This window comes from Balaenoptera physalus (genome assembly GCF_965194825.1).
Source record: "Balaenoptera physalus genome assembly, chromosome: 2".
Classification (NCBI taxonomy): Eukaryota; Metazoa; Chordata; class Mammalia; order Artiodactyla; family Balaenopteridae; genus Balaenoptera; species Balaenoptera physalus.
Window position 1 is genome coordinate 154,210,215 of NC_138883.1, and position 25,064 is coordinate 154,235,278.

A 25,064-nucleotide genomic window follows, 5' to 3' on the forward strand; every position below is an offset into this window, starting at 1 on the left:
ACTAAAAATGAAATGGGTTCTATCATCCTATACCTATTACACTCCTTGACTTGGCAGGTGCTGTGCTGCTCTGACACCAGCACATGTACCTAATAAGTAACATCTAGGCACTATGTAATGTATCTGCCTAACAGATGTGCATGCTGTATAAATACCAGCACCCATATTCACTTTATCTAGAATAAACTTTTTAAGTCTGATTTCCATTTTTTTTTTTTTTTAATTTTTATTTATTTATTTTTGGCTGCGTTGGCGTCTTTGTTGCCGCACGCGGGCTTTCTCTAGTTGCTGCGAGCGGGGGCTACTCTTCCTTGCGGTGCGCAGGCTTCTCATCGTGGTGGCTTCTCTTGTTGTGGAGCACAGGCTCTAGGCACGTGGGCTCAGTAGTTGTGGCTCACGGGTTCTAGAGCGCAGGCTCAGTAGTTGTGGCGCACAGGCTTAGTTGCTCCGCGGCATGTGGGATCTTCCCGGACCAGGGCTCGAACCCGTGTATCCTGCATTGGCAGGCAGATTCTTAACCACTGTGCCACCAGGGAAGCCCTGATTTCCATTTTTTAATTTTTTTTTTTCCTAGCTAAAAATATCTTTCGAGTTCGCTTCCAAGACCCCTCTCCAGGCCAGTCCCACACTCTACAAGCCAATGATGTGTTCCACAAGCAGCAGTGGTTCAATTGTATCCGAGCTGCCATGGCCCCTTCCCGGCAGGCCACCAGCCCCTCCGAGCTGCAGGGCTTGCCGGAGCCCCACGAGGAGTACGGAGAGAACTGCCCCCCTGCCAGCAATGCCAGGGCCCAGAGACGGGCGTCCACGGCATCCAGCGTGACTCAGGTGGAAGTTGATGGAGACGCTTCCGAAAGTGTCACCCCAGTGCACACAGCAGACGACGCTAAGGGCATGAAAGCGCCCCGAGCCCAGGCTGGCCTCCGAAAAGCCAGGGACAAAGCCCAGGTCGGTGGCAAGCGGAAAGAGACACTGGTGTAAAGGAAGCTCTGTGGTAACCAGGGGAGAGACTTTATTTATAACTGTGTACAGTTGTTCTTTCTTGTAATGTGAGTATGGGAGCGTTGCAGGGTTACTTAATACCAGTCTTCACATTTTCTGTTTTTGGTTGGGTTTTGGTGGTTGTTTTTTATTTTTTTATTTTTTTTAATGGCAGCTAAAGATATATATACAGATTACTGTTAAACTGCAGTCTTTTTTTTTTCCTCAGATCATCTAGAACATGTAAGTCTGGTATTTTTAATCAAATGAAATACTTATGAAATGGGTTTTCTCTTCATTCTGCATTCATCATGACTTTTTAATACCAACTGTGATATTTATAATATTGGCCAAAGCTTAAAATTTTGCAAATACCAGGATTTTACCAGTGTTTATTTGATAAATTTTGCATGCAGAATTTGAAATTTTAACATCAGCATGTAAGATCTACTTGGAATATATGTTTGTAATATTTCAGAATTTATGTTGAAACATAAGTTTCTTGGAAAAACAAAACTTAATAGGTTTTCCATTTTACCAACTGGAATGCTTTTTATTAGTTTGTTTTTCACTGCACATTCCTCATTTTTCATTGATTTAACCTGCCAATTATTTAATTTTTTCATTGTAAAGTAGTTTTTAGTATTTGCTTTTATTTTTTTACTTTGATGCCTTTTCAAATTGGCATGTCTTTAAAGTGTTTTTCTTCCTTGATTAAAAATGTGTGTGTGTGTGTGTGTGTCTGTGTGTGTGTGTGTGTGTGTGTGTATTTTTAAATCATATTAACTTTACCAAGTGAAATCAAGCCATACTGTTTTTGAGCCAGTTAAGAAAATTGCAATTTTTAAAGTGTAGTATTTCAGGGTTAGAACATACATGAAATGACTCAGTATATTTTGGACTACTGAAAGAAAACCACCTTAAGGATTTCATGGAAAGTTAATATTGTCTGAAAAGCAAGAGGGAAGGCAGTTGGCTGGTAATAAGTATTAAAAAAAAAAAAAAAAAGAGGGAAAAAGAGTGTAGTTTTGTCTTAAAGTAAAAAATGTCTGGTTGTGTCAGACATTTATGAAAGATAGTAAAAGCTAAACTTGAGAGTGTGTAGTAAGTTGTAGAAGGCTTGAGGGAAGTGAACTGTATTTGCCTTGGTTTACAGTACTTGCAAATAATGGGTTTGAAAAGAAAATGTGTTGAAAATTTGACCATATGAGATCAGTTTTGGCAGATGTATTCATAAGAGACTGGTGAATCTTTTACTATGAAATGTTTCTGTTCAAATGAGATCGTAGTCTTTAAGGCGGGGGGGCTAAAAGCCCTGTGTCATGGCAGATTTGTAATGGTGATCAGCTCAAGTAAATGTTGACTGTTATGTGAACTATATTTGGCCAGTGGAAATGAAAATTGAAAAAGACTGTAAATAGTTAAATCCAAATGATTTCTCTGTATAAATGAATTATACAATTAAAAAAAAAAAGTCACACACATAATCACCCTTAAAGGTTTCTTGGCTGGTGGATGTTTCGGGGACGTTTGCCAGAATGCGTTGGTATAGCAAAGGAGGTGATGGCAAGCCTCACAGAGTTTTTTAAAAAGTCATAAATACTTACATCTTTGAAATTCATTGAAAAGTAAGAGAAAGATTCAATTAGGTCAAGTTTTTTGAATCTTATTAAACCATTTAGAACACATTATAATCAGAAACAGCAGTTGAATTGAAGACAGCTGAACATCTGGCCACTTTCTGGATACAATAGTAAAGCTATTAACAAAGCATCCTCATTAATTTGATTAATTTCTGATTTTAATTTAGGTATATCAGGTTTCTAACTCTGGACATTCAAAGTCAGTAGTGTAGATTATACCAGTGGTTGTGATCTGAAAAATCAGCAAGATTTCTAATCATTTCTAGAGATGTTATAAGATACAGTCTCTTCCAGAATTACCTTGATCAGCCTCTGAAGTTGTAGAAACAATAGTAGTTCTAATATTAATGAAATGATGTTCCACTGAAAACTCTAGCTTCCTTGGGTTCACTCAAGGGAAAAAATAAGACCCAGAAACTGAATAATTGTGTAGAATGAACACTCTTCATAAATTGCATCTATATTTGAGAACATCTGATGATTTAGCCTAGTAGTTCTCAAGCCTGTTTGGGCATCAGAGTCACGTGGGGTACTTTGAAAAAAATAAAGGTAACTGAGCCTCACCCCCTAGCTCCCCTCCCCCAATTCCCACACCTGTTTCACTGAGTCAGTATCTGGGGGGGTGGGAGTAGAGGGCTGATAATTTATATTTGTAAACACTCCCCTCTAGTGATTCTGATACAGTGAATTCCTTGGGTCAGCACTTAGTAATCACTGATCTAGCCAGTAGCCATTATGTAAATGCTATATAGTAAGTACTGACATATATCTATTAGCTTCTCAGTTTGCCTTTAAACTCTTCAGAGTCTGAGTTGAAGTAAGTCCAGTTTCTCTTTTAACTTCTTTCCATGAGTGTGTTTGTATATTTTGAGCAAAGGGTAGTCTCTCTAAACGGAGGGCTCAGCCTAGGATGTGTGCACACAGGTGGGAGGGGAAGCTCGGGCATCTGGATTAACTGTCAGCCAGTGGGACACCAGTGTCACTAAATCACCCTTGAAATGTATTAAGACTGGCATTTCTTCAGCTGATCCAGGAGGCGACTCGCCACTCTTGTGCTGGCTTAGCTCTACTTTATGTTTAGTGCTTGAGTAAACGTGCAGACCCAGCACAGTACTTGGTTTTCTACAGTATATGTATGGCTAACACTAATGTTACTGAATTCATTTTACAGCCATCTTCAAATGCCTGGCTAAGGCTCCCATCTGTCAGTCTTGATGACTGAGATACAGACCAAAGTGGGCATCTCTCCAGTTCTCTTCCTTATTAGAACTCCTGCCTGTCCCTAAAGGGGAAACTTGTGGGTAGTATTGTCTGTTAGGGTTAGAAGTCCTGGGATTCAAAGTAGGTGATACCTCAACCTGCAAACTTGGGCTTTTCTTAATCAGCATTAGCGAACACCCTTGAAAGAATCACATTCCTTTGTCCATTGAAGCTAATACCCGAGAGAGGAATATCCTAGCAAAGAAAATCTCCCTCAGTCCTAGAGTCTAGAACTTCCTAGATCAGAGGAGTTTGGGGTTTTGCTTGCATATTTGAGCAACTCCAGAACCAACTGCAAGTCTGAGGAACTTACCAGATATGGTGGTTTCCTCAGGTCTGGTGGTACATAATCTTATTTAGCATGAATGCTTTGAGACAATGGGAGCATCCACTAGGGAATAAATGTTTAAATCCATAGCTTCAAAATGATTCTGTAAGAAAAAACACAACCTTTTAAATCGCCTTTGGAGTATCTCATGAAACCAACTGACTCCTTTGAGAACTGATAAAAAAAAAATCAAGCATTTATTCTGCCCTTTCCTCTACAAACCGTATCTCAGGGTAACCGAACAGCTGAGGAAGGAAAGATTTTCTTTATAGCAGTAGCACAGCTAATTAATGAAGAAGGCATGATAGAATATCACCATTTTGTAAGCCCTGGTGGATTGATGGATCTATATTTCAGCCATTAGTAAAGACCACCAGACACAGAGTACCTCCTGACAGGGGTGCCCCCACCACCTAGCAGTCTTGCCAAGAAAATTAGCCTGAGTTGCATCTGCAGGAAATTAAGACAAATGACAGTTTCTTCAACAAAATAAAATTGAAAGATGGAGGTATCTATGACTTAAGAGACATGTCAAACCATTGCAATGTATGGACTTACTTGGATCCTAAATCAAATTGTTTTTAAATAAGACAATCCAAAATATCCAGGATAGACTCGATATTTAAAGTCCCCTAGATATGGGTTTTTTTTAATACAAATTTATTTATATTTGGCTGTATTGGGTCTTCATTGCTGCATGCAGGCTTCCTCTAGTTGCGGCAAGCGGGGGCTTCTCTTACTGCGGAGCACGGGCTCTAGGCGCGTGGGCTCAGTAGTTGTGGCTCGTGGGCTCTAGAGCGCAGGCTCAGTAGTTGTGGCGCACGGGCTTAGTTGCTCCGTGGCGTGTAGGATCTTCCCAGACCAGGGCTCCAACCCGTGTCTCCTGCATGGGCAGGAGGATTCTTAGCCACTGAGCGGATAAAATTGTATGAGGTCTGAGATTTCCTTCAAAATTACAGGGCAGGAGCATGGTTAGGGATAAAAATGAAACCAGATTGGCCAGCAGTTGAGAATTGCTGAAGCAGGATGAGAGATCATGAGAATTCATTATATTCTTTGCGTATCTTTTTGAAGATAAGTGAAATTTGTCACTAAAGAAGCAGAAGTTAAAAAGAAAAAGAACTTAATGAAATTCCAGGATCCTAATGTTTCCAACTTTTCAATCTCTTAACCTACTCTGAACCCCCAGTCTTCACTTTTCAAAATAAAGGCAGAATGTTTATCAAATATAGATGATTTGCTCTCTACCCTCTCACAGATACACAAACCTTTTGCCTAAATTCAACATTTGTGTCCTCTGTTACAGTTTGGCGACAGGATCGGACTAATCTGGATTCTGGTTTAATCCACACAGCCTTTTCCTCCCTCTACTTTCCTTTCCCTGTATGTCTCCCTCTACCATCATCTGCTTCCTTCACCTGCCCTCTTTCCCAGGCACATGAACGTGTTTTCCACCCTGAGCTGAGGCAGTGAGAAAGATGTTCCCAGGTCCCCAGTGAAGCCACTCCATGTGGCCCGACCCTGAGAATTTCCAGCAAGGGCCAGTTGGTTAACTACATCCCTGCCCCTTAAGAGAGGAGACAGCATTACAGTCTCTGGTAATGTTTGTGCTGCTGAGTAACCCAGAAGGTGAGACAAAATCAGCTACCTTCAAAGAATTCAGCTAACCTTCCACGGAATTCAGATTTCTCTGTAGCTGCTGCTGGGGGCAGGGGTGGGGGTCTTGTTTCCCTCCTTCTCTGGGCAGGGCCAGGAGAGACAAATCAATAAAGTCAGGCCTGGAACCTCACACAGAGAGTGTAGTCTGATCCCCTCTTCACCGGCTGAGGCATCTGAGATCTGGAAACATCACATGACTCGCCCAGGATCACCTGGCAGGTGTGTGGCAGAGCTGAGGTTAAAGGCCTGTGCCAGCCTGTGTGTGTCCCCCGAAGATGCCGCCTCTGCTGCCGGGAGGACCCGCCTTGGAGGAGTCCCACAGACTTTGGAAACCAGTGTGTCATGAGTAGTGACCACAGCAGAGGTTCGTGTCTGGTTCGAATAGGCAGCAGGTACGACCCTGGTCAGTTCACCTCTTCACACAGCTCTGCAGAAACTGGTTTCATTCTGTTCCCAGGAGCTGACACTGTTCTCAAATCGGAAACCAAAAACCAGAGCTCTCTCCAGCCTTGATGCCTTATACTTCTCAGACTCAGTGCCATCTTCCTTGTTATGCAGGTGCAGGCTCAGAGTCAAAGCATCACCCAGGGCCTCATAGCTGGCAGGTGACTAAGATGGAGCTGGAAACTGGGCTCGGACTGCTGGTGCTGTTTACTCCACTCACTGTGTTCACAACTTCCCGTCCCAGGAGGTCTGAGGGTGGGGGGATGTTAAAGCTGGGGTGCGGGGAAGGGGTGGCAGAGGGTGGCCTGTCAGTGTCCCCCCACCCAGGTGGCTGCAGGTGCTCTTTCAGTTTGAAAAGGAAGAGGGTGGCGCAGGGCTGGCAGAAGTGTTGGGAGTGAAGGGGAAGAAAAGACGTGACCCCGTTGCCCTGGTTTAGAAAATGGGGCGGGGGGGGGGCTCCACAGCCCCGGCCTCTGAGCTCTCTGCTTGTGCTGAGGCCTCAAGGCCTGTTGGTCCCAGCCGTCCAACCAGGGTGCTGCCCCCCCTAAACTAGGAAGCAGAGGCTTAACTGGACATTCCATCTCCCTTTCTTTCCCCTCAAACACCAGCTTCTCTGCGCGTTTAGAGACCCGCACCCTCAGGTTTGACCAGCGCCTGGTGTCATCCGCTGTGTTACCCACAGCCTATGTGATCACATGGCTCCCTCGTCCCTCTGAATACAGGCCCAACTTGCTGCCTGCTGCCCGCTCGCCCCTGCCCAGCCTCCATGGGCCACTGCCGTCCTGCCCAGCTTGCCTTCCCCCCGGCCCGCTCCCTCCAGGACACAAGCCGCTCCTGGTGGAGGGTGTCTCCAGTGCCTCCCCCAGCCCACTCTGCCAAACCCCAAACACGGGACCTGAGAGTCTTTGTTCTTGCTGTGCTCCGAGCACTCTGCAAAACCAGCCCCATGCCCCCGGCAGACCAGCGGGCACAGCTCGAGGGCCACATGCGTGCGTCCCCACGGCTCCCACTGTCCGGGGTCCCCTCCGGGCAAGCCTCGTCTGCCCTTCACGCTGGCCCTGAGCACCTGGAGCTCGCACTGCGGCCCATGTGGCCCCGAGCAGCATGTGCCTTACCCCTCAGCTTCCTCTAAGAAGAGCCAGCTTAAACCCACCATCCCTCCCGTCCCCGGTAGGCCTCGCCCTCTGGGTTAATTCTCCAGATTCGGTCCCTGGGAGCAGGCGCCACCTTCCTTCCTGAAGGCCCTCGTCCTCCAGCCGCTGTGCCAGCACATTCCCCTAGTCCTCCTTCCTCCCTCATCTTCTCTGGGCCCTTCTCTTCCAAACCTGAAATGGCAGAGAGCCACAGGGCTCGGTCCCCAGACCTCTTCTATGCTCCTGGGAAACCTGATCCATTCCCATGACTTTACTGTCACCAATCCCTGACAATTCCCAAAGGCCACCCCCAGCCCTCACCCCTCCCGTGAGCTCCAGACTCACCACCCGGCACGGCAGCCTCTCCCATGTGCCCACTTGGAAATCTAAGATCTCACATTTGACGTGACCCAAGAGGACCACTGCTTGTCCACCCCTAATCCTCTCCCCCGCCACCCCGAGCCTTCCCCCATCTCAGTAGATGACACCACCATCCGTCCACCCTTGATTCCTCTAATTCACTCACACGCCATGACCACTCACTCTCTGAGCCGCATCACCTTGACTTCACATCACGTTCAGAATCCCACCCAGGGTGAGCTGCAGTAAGCTCTGGTCCCCACATTCCACTCCTCGCCACTCTTAATCCACCCTCCATACAGCAACCAGAATGATCTTTCTAAAGAATTAGATCATGATAAGTTATCAAATCTCTTGATTTTGTGTACTCCACTTCATGAAAACAAGGCCATTATCCTAAACACTAAGCCATTAAGGGAAACCTTTAAAACGTACCTTCAAAACATCTTAGCAACTTGCTAGAATGGTACCTGAAGACAGGAAAATTGGAGACGGGCTGAATTGTATATTTCCTACATAAGGCTCTCTTCTAAGTCTTATAATAAATTTAAAGGTCATGTTTCTACCCTAGATAACAATAATAGTCTTCCTTAAGTAGGTCAGTGATCATCTATGCCAGCTGTATATCCTGGTGCTTATATTTGCTCTCCTGTTCGTTCCTGGTCTTCCTCTGGGTGGTTTTTATTTGTAAGGCACAAACATCCTCTTTTTTTTTTTAACTCCTTGCTCTTGTTTTCACATTTAGTTTCAAGTGGCATAGTCCTTATTTCAATCCAGAAGATTTAACTATTTCCTCTGAGAATTGATATTTGCTCTTCAAATATATACATATATATATATTTTTAAATTTATATATATATATATATATCAAAGCAAAATGTTAGAGCTCTAAAAATAATTTTTTCTGTTGTTAAAAATTATACATTTTCGGACTTCCCTGGTGGTGCAGTGGTTAAGAATCCGCCTGCCAATGCAGGGGACACGGGTTCGAGCCCTGGTCCGGGAAGATCTCACATGCCGCGGAGCAACTAAGCCCGTGCACCACAACTACTGAGCCTGCGCTCTGGAGCCTATGAGCCACAACTACTGAAGCCCGCACGCCTAGAGCCCGTGCTCCGCAACAAGAGAAGCCCGCGCTCGCCGCAACTAGAGAAAGCCCGAATGCAGCAACGAACAACCAGCGCAGCCCAAACTAAAATAAATAAATAAAATCATACATTTTCATCATGGAAAATTTCAATAACTCAGGAAAGTATAAAAAAGAAATTGCCTCTAGAGAATGAGAAGACCCTCATCTCAGACTCCACAGGCTCCACAGACTGGAAGAAAGTATTTGTAAAAGACACATCTGATAAAGGACTATTACCCAAAAATACACCAAAAAAACAAACAAAAAAACCTCTTAAAAAGAATCTCTTAAAACTCAGCAATAAGAAAATGAACAAACCAGTTTAAAAAGACTTGAGTAGACACCTCACCAAAGAAGATACACGGGTGGCAAACATATGAAAAGATATTCAACATCATAATGGCCCAAATTCAAAACACTGACAACACCAAATGCTGACGAGGCTGAGGAGCAACAGGAACCCTTCATTTATTGCTGGCAGGAAGGCAAAATGGTGCAGCCGCTTTGGAAGACAGTTTTGGCAGTCTAACCAAACTACAAACTACAAAACCTACCACGTGATCTAGCAATCATGCTTTTCGGCATTTTCCCAAAGAAGTTGAAAACTTATGTCTACACAAAAACTTGCACATGGATGCTTTTACAGCATCTTTATTCATGATTGCCAAAACTTGGAAACAACCAAGATGTGCTGCAGTAGGTGAATGGATTAATAAACTACAGCGCATCCAGACAGTGGAATATTATTCAACGCTAAAAATAAATGAGCTGTCAAGCCATGAAAAAGACATGGAGGAAATTTAAAGGCTACATGCTGTATGATTCCAACTATACTGATGTTACGGAAAAGGCAAAACTATGCAAACAGTAAAAAGATCATTGATTTTGAGGGGTTAGTGGAGAGGGAGGGATAAATAGGTGAGGCACAGAGGGTTTTTAGGGCAGTGAAACTACTCTGAATGATACTGTAATGATGGATACACGCCATTGTACATTTGTCCAAACCCACAGAGCATACAACGCAAGAGTGAAGCCTAATGTCAACAGTAGACTCTGGGTGAGGATGACGTGTCCATGGAGCTTCATCAGTTATAACAAATGTGCCGTCTGGTGGGGATGGTGATGGTGGGGGAGGCTGTGGGTATGAGGGACGAGGGATGCAGGAACTCTACACTTTCCACTTCATTTGGCCATGAACCTAAAGCTGCTCTAAGAAAATAAAGTCTTTTTTTTTTTAAGAGCAAGAAAAAAATTACCCAGACCCAATGTGCCACTAGGAGCACACATCCTTCAAGGACTGTCTACAGAGATCAAAACTGGAGTGACAGAGCACACGTTCTACACACATTGCTGGCGAGCACCTAGCACAGTGATTCAGGCCTGTCTGGCTGGGTGACCGGGCCAGGAGCCCTCGCTCTCAGCCCACGGCTGCTCGGGGACATTGTGCACCCAGAGGCCAGGTCTCAGGCTCTAATCGCAGGCCCCGCCCACCCAGGGCAGCCGCACCTCCAGCTCCTGAAGGGTCAGGATCTAAGGCAGGCACGTGCCCCGGGTGCCCGCAGTCTGGGTGGGAGGGGCTCCGAACTGCCCCTTGTCCACCCCTGCTGAGTCTGGGCTGGAGCCGCCTCTGTCTCAGCTGAGCAGGGGTGGACCAGCCCCGGGCAGAGGCCCTTGCCTCTTCTGTCTCTCTGCCTGGAGTCTGAGCGGGGCATCTCCTCTGTGCCCCGTGGACAGAGGCCCAGGGCTGCCATTTGCGCCCTCCCTGGCAGCGCTGGGGGACGGGATGAGGAAGGAGCAGGCTGCAGCCCTCTGGTTGAAGTAATTCTCTCCCCTCCAACCGCTCGGGCTATAGCTGCCCGTTGAACGTGACTTGAGAGGCTGGCACCAGGCCCCCCTCCGCTCCTAGAAACTGCCCCAGGACTGGAAAAAGGCTGTTATCTGACATCGCGCATCTTCGCCAACCGTCGAGCATCGAGTTCAAGCCAGTCCGCCTTCTCCCTACCAGGCACCCCCGCGGGCCCACCTGGATGCTCATCTCGGGCCATCTCCAGGTGTGATGCTCAGCCCTCGGCTCCTCCCCCAACTGTCAGAGAAAACACGCGGAAGCTGTGATGATGGGGAAGAGAGGGAGGGGAAGGGCAGGAGGTTCCCCGAGGTCGACGCTGCAGATACAGGGGAATGAGGTGTAGGGTGGAGCCCTCGCCCCCACTTTCTTCCTGCCCCTCTACCGCATTTCCAGGGCCTGCACTCAGTGCCCTCCAGGCAAGGGACGGGGGCGGGGGGGCACCTTCGCACAGAGTCTCTGCCCCAAAGGAACGTGTGGCCCAAGACAGCCAGCAATGAAGCCCACACGGGACAAACCTCACAAACCACAGGGATAGACGAATAGCCAGCAGGTGATGTTTCCGTAGCGTCAAAGGTACGTGCCTCTTACAGGGCAGCAGAGGTAGCTGGAAACCCAGCACAGCCTTCACGCGGTCCAGGACCGGCAGGCCTGAGTCAGGTGTGTTCCCTCAGACCTACGCGTGCCTGACCCCAGCGGGCAGTGCACTTGCCCGAAACAAAGGAAAATGACACACAGGCAAGTAAATAAACACCCCCACACCCCCCATCTGAGAGCAACTGGGCAGAGTCCCTGCAACACGAAATGATGTTTGCCTGCACGGCAGGGGCGTGAAACAATCTTTTCCACAAGAGGAAACTATTTCTGCAGTCATTCTCTGCCGCTCTAACTTACAGGCCAGGTCCTCCGGGGCTGGATCTCTGAGAACTTTCCAGTGAGTTTCTTTGTTGCAGTAACAAACAAGTGCAGTTGTTGGCATCTGCCTGCTGAACAGCATGGGTCCAAGGGATGCAAAATAAGGTGCTGAAATCAGAGCAGTGAAAAGTGACACCCTAGCCCGGCAATGCCGGCACCTTGAGCCTCCCTCCCCTGCAGCAGCCAGGCGGGCTCCCCAACCTGGGACGCTGTTCCCCCCCCCTCCCCCTCTCTCTCCTTCCCTCTGTCTAGTGACCTCCTATTCATCCTGAATCAGGCTTGTTTTGCCTGTGTACAGCAACCCAAAATGCTGAGACGCCAAGGTTTGCAGCAAAGAGAGGGATTATTCGCAAGGCAGCCAGGCGAGGAGATAGGAAAACAAATCTCAAATCCAGCTCCCCAAAGGCAAGCGGTCACAGTACTTAAGGGATGAGGATTAAAGAAGCAGGGTGGTCTGAGGCGTGGGGAGCGTGGGGAGAGCTGATTGGGAAAAGGTGTGATGATGGTCGTTCTGCGCAGGCGTAACTAAGCTACAGGCCTCTGCACGTTCAAAAGGTCACCACGTGGACACGTGCACCTGCCCAGTTGAAGGGTCAGTGGTCCCACCCAGTCTTAACCAGCTCAGTTCGAACTGGACACAGCTGACTCTTGCTCAGCTGAACTAGACGCAGCTGACTCCAACTTTCTGGAAAAAAAACTGGAGCAAACATCTTATTGTTTAGGCTCCATGTGGCCTGGAGGACAAGCAAGTCTTTTGTATCAACAATTAAAAGAACCTTGAGGGCTTCCCTGGTGGCGCAGTGGCTGAGAATCTGCCTGCCAATGCAGGGGACACGGGTTCGAGCCCTGGTCTGGGAAGATCCCACATGCCGCGGAGCAGCTGGGCCTGTGAGCCACAACTACTGAGCCTGCGCTTCTGGAGCCTGTGCTCCGCAACAAGAGAGGCTGCGATAGTGAGAGGCCCGCGCACCCCCGCTTGCCACAACTAGAGAAAGCCCTCGCACAGAAACGAAGACCCAACACAGCCATAAATAAATAAAATAAAATAACTAAAAATTAAAAAAAAAAACAACCTTGATTAGTAAAGGCAGGTGCGATGGAGTTAGTTAATGATCACCCTCGGTTTTGATCCTTCAGACCCAGCTAGGCCTCCCCTGTTGCAGGCAGCCGCCTCTGACTCCCCTGTAGACCCATCCCACTGCTGCGTCCCCACCGCACCGGGGGTCTATGGCTGCCCCTGTGACATTTAACACTTTCCAGTGTGAGCATCACCTTCTCTACTCATCTGTAAGATTACTGGTCTTTGTGTCCTACCCACCAGTTCTCCTGACGTAGAGAAAGTGCTCGGACGTGTCTGCTAAATGAACCAGGAAGGCTAAATTATCTCAGCTCTGCCTCAGCAAGAGTCAGTGTTACAGGAAACGAACTGGTTGAAGACTTCCAGCCCCGCGAGGGCCCTGTGGCAGCCAGGCCTCCGATGGGCCCCCGTCCTGCAATTCAGACCTTCTCCAGCCCCTTCCCGCAGTGCATCCGGGCTGGTCTGCATGACCAACAGAATAAGATGGACATGACAGCATGTGACTTTGAAGCCTCTTCTGCCTTACTCGGTCCTGGAGGAAGCCAGACACTATGCTGTGAGGACACTCACGCTGGCCTATGGAGAAGCCCCCGGGTGGAGGAACTGATGCCTTGCGCCCACAGCCAACACCAGCTTGCCCACCGCGTGTGGGAGACACGGGGTGGGGGGGCAGACCTCACGCCCCAAGCCAAGCCTTTGGTTGATGCAGCCTCAGCCGCTGGCTTCTTGACTGCAACCTCATCAAAGATGCTGGGCCAGAACCACTCTCTAATTTGCTCCTGGAGAAATTGTGAGATTGTGTGTGTTGATGAAGGTTTTGAAGCCGAGGGTGACGGCCTGTTAAGTCCATTGCACCTGTACCTGCCCTCTTCTATGAAGCTCGCTTTCATTGCTGCCACGAAAGACTTGAACGTCCTCCACATGTCACGGAGCCCAAACAATAAGATGTTTGCCTGAGCTGTTTTCCAGGAACTTGGAGCCAGCTGTGTCTTGTTCAAGCCCCAGCCACTTAAGGCTGCTTAGGACCACCGACCTTCCAACTGGGCATGCACAAGTATCTGCTTGGTGGTGACCTTTTGTCATCAGGAGCCCAAAATGCCACCTTCAGAACTGCTAACTCCTCCATCTTCTGAACAAGCTCCCGTGGAAAAGCCTGCAGCTTAACACCTGTTCAGAACAATGAAACTCACCTTTTTCTTATTTCCAATCACCTTTCCGCCACGCCCCACGCCTCAGACAACGCTGCTTCCTTACCCCATAAATACCCCAGGCCCTCGCCTTCGGGGAGGTAGGTTTGAGGTTTGTTCTCCGGTCTCCTCGCCTGGCTGCGTCTGCCCTTTCTCGGCTGCAAACCTCGGTGCTTTGGTGTTTGGCTGCTACGCAAACTGAGCCTGGTTTAGTAACAGTTTTTACAGAATTTCTTATCGTAGTGATAGGTAAGTACAGACCCTGATAGCTGAGCTGGGTTGGAGCTGTCGTGGGGAGACCTGGGGAGAGCCCGGTCCGAGGGGGCTCATAAGCCCTGGGGTTTGGACCAAACCAGAGAGAGTAAGTTAGTCCAGACCTCAGGAAGGAGAAACCAAGGCTCGTCTCCCGGGGCCCCAAACAGGGGAGTAGGTCATAAACATCAACCAGGCGCAGCTGTGGTCTAAGGCCTGCTGCCCTCTGTCCCTGAATCCTGCATCCCACTGGACAAGGCAAACAAGCTGACCTTGAAATCCCCGGTCTTACTCAATCTCTTGACTTTACAGCGGAGGACTGACTTGTCCACGGGGTTGAGAGCTGCGCCCCGTTCCTGTGACTCCAGCCGAGCTGCTCCAGGCTGCACTGCCCCACGGACTGGCTTCAAGGCTGACCGCCTCCCTCACTCATGCCTCACCTGCCCCCGCCTACTGGACAGGACGGTGGTCACTCCCCCAACGGCCTGCCCTTCACGCTTCTGGTGGCTCTTGCACCTCATTGCGGAGGTAACTCAACATCCAGCCTGGGCGGTGTCTGCAATCTCCCCCAGGTTCTACCTGGTGGTCCCCAGGGGACCCCTTAAACTCAGCTACACAGCTTCCCACCCACCCCCAGGCCCGGGCAGGACTCTCGCTACCCAGTCCCTGGAGACGTCCTTTCTTCAGTCTCCAGAGAGACCCTTTCCTCAGAAGCAGGGCTGTCTCCCAGCCTCTGCAGCCATGTCCCCATGGGGCTGGGAGGCCCGGCAGGAGAATGAGCTGCAGAGAGGAGAGCCTGCAGGGCAGTCTCAGGAAGGCTCTCTCCCTCTGCACCTCCGCACTACACTTCCATCCAGACTTCTGTGTATGCTAGAAGCTTCCAGCAGTGACTTGGCTGAGCCCCTGGCTTCAGAGCTTGGGCAGGTTTACTAGATGACCTGCTGGCTGTCATCTATTCATTCGTTTTGAGAACATTTTCTGGATGCCTTCCTAACTCCCTCCTGGAGTTACTGAACCGGACCTTCGTTCTCCGCCTCCCCTGGACACGAAGAACAAGCCCTCTCTCTTCTCTCCTCACTTCAGGCCAAACAGTGCCCATCCCCCTCCCAGCCCCTGCTTCTCCACCTCCCTTTGGGTTGGATGGAAACCTACAGGTGACGAGGCAGGAAGTGGTCCCTGGTGTTCTTCTTGATGAGCAAAAACAAGTTCTGAGACCTCAGGGAGTTTCTGCAAACCTTTGGAAATGAATCAGAAGTTTTGGAAGCTGAATCTTTAAAAAGGTCCCCCCGTGGCTGCAGCCAGATTTTGGCCCCTGGCTTGAGTCCTGAGCTCCCTCTGGTCTTGAGAAAGGGTCAGGAGGGGCCTGTGCTGTGCCCCCTCCCCAGGGGGAGAGCCGAGGTAGGCAGGCTGGCGGCATCTGCAGGAGCTCGAGGCCCGGGCCTCCTCTGCCCCCACCTGCGCCTGCGCTGCCCCCGGCTCCCCCCCGGAAGAGTATGTAGGTGAAGTTCTCTCCTGCATCCCTCACTGTCACTATCCTCTGTCTCTCTCATTCTCCAAGGCACTCATACACCGTCCCCACTACCCATCTTTCCCTCTTGGGACTTGGCTCAAGCCCACCCTTTCCGTGGCCTCAGCCCATCCTCAGTATAATGGAAGGTTCGGAGCACATCCGTGTCTCCAAAGACCCAGTCATTTAGAGCCACAGTCATAATTCTGCATTTTTTTAACCATTCTCTACCCGCTTTTCTTTAATCGACACATTCTGCATTTAATAAGTGTATTTTTAAAATGGTGATTATAAGTGGAAAACTAGCTTCCCTCGCTCTAACCAGAAGGAAACAAATAACAATCAGCATCCTGAAAGCAACACGGTAAGTCCTGCCCGAGGCACTCTTGCCTTGAAAAGGGAGGTCACCTCTCTCCTTTGTTACCTTTGCCAGGTTAAGTCCTAAAATCATCTCGGGTACCATCAGGCCCCAAACTCTGGTCAACAACGGACTCCCTTTCAGATCTACCAGTTTAGGACTTCCCTGGTAGTCCTGTGGTTAAGACTCCACGCTTCCACTGCAGGGGGCATGGGTTCGATTCCTGGTTGGGGAACTAAGATTCCGCATGCCACGCAGCGTGGCCAAAAAATTAAAAGAAAAAAAATCTACCAGTTACTTTTGTTTCTTTCTCCCCTCTCTTCCCCCACCCCAGTAATAATCATAACGTACATGCAAACACAATCCTCTGGTCTAAAAGTGCATATGCCAAAAAAGCGTTTTTTTTTTTTTTCCTTTTTTGCCAGCACCGGCCACGGAGCAAGACACCAGCATTGTCTGGGGAGCGATAACGGGCTGTGTTTCCAACACCCCTGCCCACTGGCCCCGACAGATAACGCGGTGGTTCCTGCCAGGAAATCCCCTCTGCCTCATGGAAAACCCAGAGGAGGAAGCAGAGCCCTGAAGACTGTTCAGGCTCCACCCCAAGGTGTCGGAGTGAAACCAGCCCGTCATCTCGGGCCCGGAAGCCCCTGGGCTCTGCACACACTTGCAGGGACCCGGGAGCCTGCGACAAGACACACACAACACCGAGGCCCCGTGCGGTTGCCTCTGCACCGTGTTTTACCAGATCCGAGCTGGTCTGGAGTCCAATGACCACTTGCTAAAGCCCGCAGGGGAAGAGCTGCTGCTACCTCCGTTTTGCAAACGAGAAAACCAGGGCCAAGGGCTCTGCCAGAGACCTAATGAGGCCAGCTTCGCTCCCCCACCCACAGTGGGCTTGAGTAAGTCCTCACCAAATGTATTGCCCTTCCTTCCAGAACCCCGAGGCCACCGGCGAAGCGGGCCTGAGCAGCTGCAGGGGGAGAGCCTGGGTCGGCCTCTGCCTGGTGCACCCAGCCCACCCCGCCATGCCCACAGACTTCCCTGGGCCTCCTCTTCTGGTGACGGGGCACCCTGTCCTGCCTTCTCTCCCCTCAAGGACCGTGACCCCCATCCTTGCCTGGGCCATAGCCCCAGGGAACAGCTGGGCCCCAGTTACAGGGTTGGGTCCTCGCGTCAAAGACCACCCGCCACCCAACCCCTCTGCCCGGGGCGAACGGGGCTTGGCCTCGGGGGTGGGTGGTGGGTGAAGACCCCCCCCCCACCACCACCACCAGCCCTTCTCAAACCCCTGGCTCTCACTTCCAGGGCCTGGCGTCTGGCTGCGCCACAGCCTGGGAGGCCTCTGTCCTCCCCCCTGCGCTGGCCTCACAGTGGAGGGTCTTCAGGAACCTCGCATCTGACGCCTCCCAACTTTTCTCCCACCCCGGACCCCTGTTATTCCCCAAACTGTGTTTTCACCGAACAAACCACAGTCGCTGCATCATTTGTTTTCCAGATGTGATCAAGGATGGGCGGAGCTGCTCAGACGTCCCTGAGCATTAGGAGAACCTTGCTGGCTCTGCTGGGCGATGCCCTGGAGAGCCTGGGAGCTCCTTCCTCGATGTGCATTTGTGAGCAAGTGCAGACACTTTTTACCCACTTATACTTGTCTCTTGTGGCTGCTAGAATGAGTGACCGCAAACCTGGTGGCTCTGTCTTCACAGATCTGGAGGCCAGGTGTCTGTGGGCAGGTGGGGCTGGTCCCTGGCGGGAGGCTCCAGGGAGAGTCTCCTCCTCGGCTCTCGGGGTGCGGGTGGCCGTCAGCATCCTCGGCTCACCTGGCTTGTAGCAGCAACCCTCCCATCCCTGGCCCTCCCCACTCTGTCCAGGGTCTGTTTCCCAGAGAAAAATTCACACGTCGTTAGAGTTCAACACATAAATTTGGGGGGACACAAAATACAGCCCATAACACTCAGTATTTCCAATAAAACAAGGGTCTTTAGACCCACCTTCGGAAACGATTCCCAAACTGCAGAACCGTTGAACTTCACAAACGGGAGGAACATCAACGTCCATCCAGCCCAGGACCCGCAGGATGGGTGAGACTCCTCCATGGTCCTTCCCAAATGTCTCCCGAGCATCTTTGGGAACGCCTCTGTCCTCCGTCTCCCGAGGCAGCCCCAGACCCCTCGGGTGGCCCTGCGGTCCGGGAGCGTCATCCTGCTGAGCTGCCGTCCGGCTCCTCGCCCCAACTCACCCCCTGCCCCCAGCACACATGCCGGCCCCGGGGCCGCTTGGAGCAGGTCCGAATCCCTTTCCAGGGGCGGCTCTTCGGCTATGCAGCAGCCGCTGTGCGGGTCTTCCTGCTCCGGGCTGAACGCCCCCCCACTGCAGTGTCTTCCTGGTCACCCTTCTCTGGGCAGGTTCCAGTCCGTCTCTACCCTTCACCGAGAAGTGAGGCGCCCGGAAAGGAAAGCGATGGCCATGTCCGTGCTGTTCATCCATCCTATGAAATCAGCCCCGCCGCTGGGATAACAGCAATGAGCAGGGCGCATGGAGTCCGGCGGCCCTGACGCTCATGTTCCAGCTGGTAGGGGCAGGGGGTGGGGGGGATGGTGGAGGGAGAGGAACAAGCAAGGGACAGAGCAGAGCTATGCTCCCTGGAGTGGAAGCACGACCGTCGATAGTGAGGCAGGCGCTCTGGGCTGAGATCCAATGACAAGGGTAACAGCTAAGGCAAAGTCCCTAAGGTAGCAGAGACCCCCTCCTGCGCACCCGCTCCCAAAGGCTCCACCGGCTCCTTCCTCTCCAGGCCTCAGGTGCCTCTGAAGCAGGGCCAGCCCAGGGGCAGCTCAGCCAGTGCAGGGCCGCCCACGGTCATGGCCCTGGGAAGGAGGCTCATCCTTAAAGACAGAGATTCCAGAATTTCAATGGCTTCAAGGAGAGAGGATTATGTAGCAGTTTAGGCAGCCCACACTTCTCTGGACAAGCATGGGGTCTGGGTGTTTGGTGCCCTCCCCAAAGGTATGAGGCTGCTTCTGAGCAGGAAGAACCACGAGCCCAAAGATGGGCGGAGAGGGTGCCTAAAAGGGAGGCTCTGCAGCCCCGGCTCCAGTGAACCCCGAACTCTCCCTGAGCCTGAAATGCCCACTACCCACGTGGTCTTTGAAGCCTTGGACACAGAGACCCGGCTGAAACGTCATGTCCAGCTGCCTCTGCCCCCGTCAGGATGAGTCCCCATCCCAGGGGGTACCAGCTCTCCCCAGTGGTCATCCCCTCCCCAACAGCGATCATCTGTGCCCACGTTGGTCCCTGATACAGGGAGCTTTCAAAGTGGAGGCTTTCTTGCATCACCAGCGCCTAACACTGTGTCAGGAAATAATGTTGAAGGAAGAGAAGAGGGAAGGAGGAGAAGATGCAAGGAGAAAGGAATCCCTGCGCTCCAGCAAGAGCCCAGCTCTCGGGGTGAGTGTCGGCTCCTGTTTGCACACTCGGGCGGCTCTCATCTCCTCCTGAGCCTGCTGTGACCTTCCCCCATCCTCACAGGCCCACAGGGAGGCGTGGGGCTCAAGGAAACACCATGGAAGGAATGAATGAGTGAGTGAATGTCACCACCATCACCACCACGCTGTCGTGACCACACGGGCCTGGATGCAGGAAAACTAGGCTCCTTGAGAGCACTGGCATCCCCTCCCCGAGAACTAACTTCCGTCTGGGCCAAAGGTTAGAAAGGCGGGGGCTCCATGTTGGCTCTCGGGGAGGCAGAGTGCCTGGGGGGCCGCGGGTCACCCAGCAGAGCACCGTCTGTTCCCAAAGTGACTCAGACTGGACTTGGGTGACAGCAGCCTCCTGGTGTGGGCTGCAGAGCCTGTGCTCGCCGCCCCGATCCGCCCCCCAGCACTGCGCCCCCTGCCCACTGGGGCAGAGGAGGCTCAGGCCTGGGCCACTGGGCAGAACCACGGCTTCGGGGCAGGTAAGGGCTTCATAATCTTCTTCGTTTCTCAACCTTGGCCACAGAAGCACCTGGGAGCATGAAGCAGGTGGCTTAGCCCGGGACCCCTGGACCAAGGAGAGGGTCAGAACATCGTGGGAGGGGGAGGCCCACACGTGGCCTTTCTCAAAAACTCTCCAGGTGTTTTAGTTGGCAACCAGGACTGAGAATCACAGCTTATAGCGAAGGCTCAGGCTGGAACAGCAGAGGTGACGCAGGAAGCTCGTGCCAGTGTCCTGGGGCGGGGTCATCTGAGTGGGAAAGAGACCCAAGCGCCCGAGATAGCAAACAGTGGCAGGTGAGCAAGAAGGAGCTTGCAGAGGCACTCGGGCCCTTTCCCAAGTTGTGGTAATGCCGGAGCAGAGCACAGGAGGGGCATGTGAGGTCACCTGTGCTGGGCAATGCCGGGGGCAGGGGGGAGGTAGGGGGGAGGCGGGGGGGAGGCAGGCCCTGGTTTCCCAGGAGTGGGCTACTCCCTCTGGAATCTATTTCCCTCCTACAACGAGAGGGAAAGAACTTTGTGACAGTTAACTTTAATGTGTCATCTTGGCTGGGCTAAACGATGCCCAGAGAGCTGGGGAAACAGTGTTAATGGGTGCGTGTGTGAGGGTGTGTCCAGAAGCCATGAGCATGTGACCAGGTTCAGCAGATTTCTCTCCCCATTGTGGGTAGGTATCATCCAATCCATTGAGGGTCCCAAACAGAACAAAAAGGGAGAGGAAGGGCAAGTTCACTCCCTGGTTTGAGCTGAGACATCCACCTTCTCCTGCCCTCGGACATGGGTCTGGTTTGAGCCTTCAGACTAAGATCAGGACTTACCCTGTCAGCCCCCGAGGCTCAGGCTTTGGTTTGGACTGAACTACGTCCCCAGGTCTCCTGGGTCTCCACCCACAGCGGGCAGGTCCTGGGGCTTCTCCGCCTCCATAATGCATGAGCCGATTCCTATAACAAATCTCCTTGTGTCTCTACAGACCCTACCGGTTCTGTGGTTCTGTTTCTCTGGAGAAACCGAATACAGAACAGCTGGGATGTTATGATCAGATGCAGACTGTCTTCATGGTTCTTAGGAGCCAGAGCATAAGGCGCCCTCTCTCTCCAGTCACATATCTTCCCGTCAGTTGTAGAGATTCCTTTTCAACCCATCGGCAGTACGGGAGCCACCTCCTCCTGCAGAGGTCATGCCTCACGTGGGAGGGAGCCTGCCAGGTCTCCTGGCATCTAGTGCAGATGGTGGGAGGGTTTGTACTAAACCAACCCCAATCCAGAAATCCACACGCCCTGAGCTCAATGGGTTTACAATCTAGGGTAAATGTTGATGAGTTTTATTGCGTTATGTGGGGTCCTGAGACAGGAGACTTGGCCTTGTCCACAAGGAATTACAATACGAGATGCACCTTGAGAGACTCATACTAAGAGGGAGAGGTTTAGTCATTCACTCCAAGGGTATATGTTAAGGATCCACAACATGCTAGGTCCTGTTCTGGAGGGCTTCCTGGAGGAGGAGGCATTTGATATGGACCTTAGAAGGCCTGTCAGGAATAGATATAAATTAAGATTTAAAAGATACAGGGGCAATTCAATGAAGAAAATGTATTCTTTAGTATATGGAATTTGAAACATCTGTTTTGACCAGAGGTAGCATAATTCATTAAAATTAATGCCTCGAAAGATTTGGAGGAATTTTTGCTTTAGCTGAGATTAGTTTTGTTTTCACCAAAGTGGTTTCACCCCAACCAGTTCCCGTAAATGTATCAGTTCAGTTCTGCTTAGCCAAATGTCAGTTTTGTGTGTGATTCACATTCCAGGCACTTTGGTATATTTACCAAATACTTAAAACCCATGCAAAATATCCCTTTGATGGAGCCAGTTAACAAATCTGTGAATTGAAAGAAGTACCAAAGCAGCAGTCTGTGTTGAAAATCTATTAGAGGAGAGAAACCCACCCCATCTGTAATCCTTACACACATCTGATTCCAAGGGTTTAACTACTCCATCTTGAAATGAATTGGTTCCCCTTCCCCAAAATCAGACCCTCCCCCCACCACCAAAAAAAAAAGACTGTTCATCTCTGTCAGGTTATGGTTCGATGTTCAGGTGAACTGACAGCAACTAAAACAATTTCCAAGCCACAGTCAAACTAAAAACTAAAATATCAAACTAAACAAAACTTCAGAGAAATATTCAACAACGGCTAAGAACATCTTATCCAATGTGAATCTCTGTAATACTATGAAGTGTCTTCAGAAATAATTTTTTGGGAAATTGGGAAATGCCAGCAAGCTGACCGTTTGCAGAACTAGTCTCAGCAAATGGATTTTCAGAGAGGTGGCTTTTGGAGCCCCCGGTTTCCTGATGTGGCCTCGAGCCACCAGAGGCTTCTAGCTCGCTCTCCTTATCCTCTCGGGGTCTAGATGGGGCGGGGGAGCTTCAGGACTAGGGGCTGGGTAACCTGGGCCCCCCCCCCCCCACACCAAGGTCATCCAGGCCACCTGGAGCCAACGTGAAGCTCTTTTTCTGTGTCTGCAGTGTCAGGTGTAAGAAGAAAGTCACTAAAACACAGGCCGGCAGATTTAAGAAGACGATGAAGACCTGGTCCCCACCAGACCCCTCCCCAGGGCTCCTTCCTCCAAGGGTGGGCCCACCGGGACGCCTCCTGGAAAGCAGCTGTGCAGGTGGAGCCCTGCGGTCCATCCAGGTCCTTCTCTCATCCGAGGCCTGAAGTAAGTCACTTCCTCTCCCAGACCCCCAGATTCCCATTCTGTTCCCCAGGCAATAGATGAAGAGATATTTCTGCTGCTTTCTTCCTGCCTTGTGGCCCCATCGAACCCTTTTCGGCAACAGCTCGGCAGGGATGAGCCTCAGGGGTCCCACCTGTCACTCCAGCCTGACCCCCACCTCCCTGGGCTGCTGGTGGCTTTACCTCTCTCCTTCTCTCTGTAAGTTCTAACCGTCCATAACTGCTTGCAACGTTCTCAGTAGAACATATCTTACACACACAAGAATACGGAGAATAAAATAGCATCCCTGTATTAGCATCCTAGCACCAGGCAGCCTAGGAAACAAAACCTTGAGGCATTGATCGAGGGCCTCCCGGATCCCTCCTTCTCCTCCAGAGGAAGCACCAGTCCTGAACTTGGAGTTTACTGAATAGTGTTTTTAAGGAAAGAAAACCAGTTTTATACTCCACAGACTGGAGCCATTGTTCTCAGAGCTTTGGGCCTCACAGGACAGTAAGATGTCAAAATTCAATGCTGGGCACTTGTGGAATTCCCCACATTTCAGAGGAAGTACGTGAAAGAAAAAAAGAAAACTCACAAAACTATCACCTACCATCATAGTCGCTTCATGAAAGAAAGGACATTTAACATAGACACTATAGAAAGAGCATATTCTCAGAATTTAAAAAACTGAATACATTAGGTTCGTCAAAACGTCTTTATTTTTCTTGTTTCCATACAGAGCCTGGAACACTTCCTCCTGGACCAGCCTGGCATTTAGGAACCTCTCATTTAGAAACTAACTTCTATGACCTGCGTCCCTAAGAGGATGGGGACTTTCTTGGGCGGGGAGGGGGAAACAACCCCATCCAGATGGGTGCCTGCTGCTGCCGCCCTCCCCTCCTCTGATTGTGCCCCACTTGTCTCCCATCTTATCTCCTCCAGATGCTACAGCCCCTCCCCCCTCGGAACCCTCAGGGACAGGAGCTCCTGCTTTTCTTCTCTGCCTCCCCACCCTCCAACCCAGGCCCGAGGAAGGGACTTCGGCCAGACCCGGAGTCAGGGCTAGGATGGACGGGGCAGCCCTCTGTGAGGTCATGGGAGACTGAGTGACCCACTGAAAATGTCCCCAAATGGAACAACTTCATCGATACCATAGCTGCACCTGGGTGGCCTGATCCCGCTCCCACTGCCCTGGGACAGTGCTGTCACTCACCCGCCCACGTGCCGGAATGAGGGGGGCGGTAAAGGGCCAGGCAGGTATTTTGCAATAATCCCTCAGGTAAGCGAGCTCTGCCTTTCCCCACCCTGCGCTGAGAACCTTTGCCTTGGCTCTGGCTAGGATAGTTTTTGTTGCTGTTTTTTTTTGGTTTGTGTTTTTTTGTTGTTGTTGTTTTCTTTTGGCCATGCTGCACGGCTTGAAGGATCTTAGTTCCCCGACCAGGTGTCAAACCCACACCCTGGGCAGTGAAAGCGCAGAGTCCTAACTACTGGACTGCCAGGGAATTCCCTGGCTAAGATAGTTTTTAAAGAAACACACAGCAACAGCACAGAAACCCAAGTTCAAATCGCACCTCTGCTTGACATGGGGGGGTGGGTGCTGCAGGCAGACCCTCGTCTCCCATCTCCATGTTCTGGACTCCCCCCCAGCTCCTCCATGCGCGCTCCCCAGCCTGGGAGCCACTTCAGAGCCCCCCGCCACAGAAAGGCCCTGAGAGGCTGCAGCCAAGGGGTCTGGGGGGGGGCCCTTCCTCCCTGAGCTGTGTCCTCCTCAGATCTGACTGGAAACACCCTGCCCTTCACCCATCACAGCACCTCTGGTCCTTCCCATTCCCGACTGTCCTGCCCTCCTTCAGGTGGGGCAGGGCCAGTCCTCCGGGGCCGCCACCTTTACTCTAGAAGATCCCACGTCTCAAAGGCAGGACGTGCATGTGCGCACACACACACACACACACTCACACACACACACGCTATTTTTTCTTTCAACTCGAGCCTGAAGAACAGTTGGCTACATGCAAAGGATGATAAACTTCGTTTGTGGTGCAGGTATGTCCCAGCCCTTGGTCCAGGCATGTCCCAGCCCTTGGTCCAGGCTCTGGCCTCAGGTCCTGACCAGAAGCTCAGGCAGACCCTCGGGTCCCCTCTCCCCACCTTCCACCCCATGGCGCTCGCCAGCCTCCTCGTCCACGGGCATCAGAGGGGGATCTGCGGGCCGTGTCCCCCACTAGGGCCGAGTGAAAGAGGGAGAGGCTCCACATGAACCCCACCATCTGGGGCCCTTGGACGCCCCCCGTTCA

At 51.1% G+C, this 25,064-nt stretch overlaps 1 protein-coding gene and 2 long non-coding RNA genes across 7 annotated transcripts in view; 2 read left to right on the forward strand and 1 right to left on the reverse strand.

Moving 5' to 3' along the window:
- NET1 (neuroepithelial cell transforming 1) overlaps window positions 1–2,468 on the forward strand; it is a 53,458-nt gene extending 50,990 nt beyond the window's left edge. For all 3 annotated transcript variants that reach the window (XM_082450253.1, XM_082450255.1, XM_082450254.1), the window contains one exon: window positions 575–2,468. In XM_082450253.1, coding sequence (XP_082306379.1) covers window positions 575–981 — 407 coding nt within the window. In that variant the 3' untranslated portion in view covers window positions 982–2,468. The remainder of the gene's footprint in view (window positions 1–574) is intronic.
- On the reverse strand, window positions 2,131–14,596 carry LOC309655277. The gene is made up of 2 exons (XR_014260744.1): window positions 14,533–14,596; window positions 2,131–10,298 (listed from the first exon to the last, which is right to left on the reverse strand). It is a non-coding gene; the product is annotated as an uncharacterized lncRNA (long non-coding RNA).
- LOC309655272 lies at window positions 10,355–24,813 on the forward strand. 3 transcript variants are annotated; one of them, XR_014260737.1, is made up of 5 exons: window positions 10,355–10,988; window positions 14,525–14,740; window positions 16,503–19,524; window positions 22,577–22,770; window positions 23,713–24,813. It is a non-coding gene; the product is annotated as an uncharacterized lncRNA (long non-coding RNA). The 3 variants fall into 3 exon arrangements; XR_014260738.1 differs by lacking the exon at window positions 10,355–10,988 and adding an exon at window positions 11,257–14,061; XR_014260739.1 differs by lacking the exon at window positions 10,355–10,988 and having other exon boundaries at window positions 14,633–14,740; window positions 16,503–16,979; window positions 17,576–19,524.
- The last annotated feature ends 251 nt before the right edge of the window (window positions 24,814–25,064 follow it).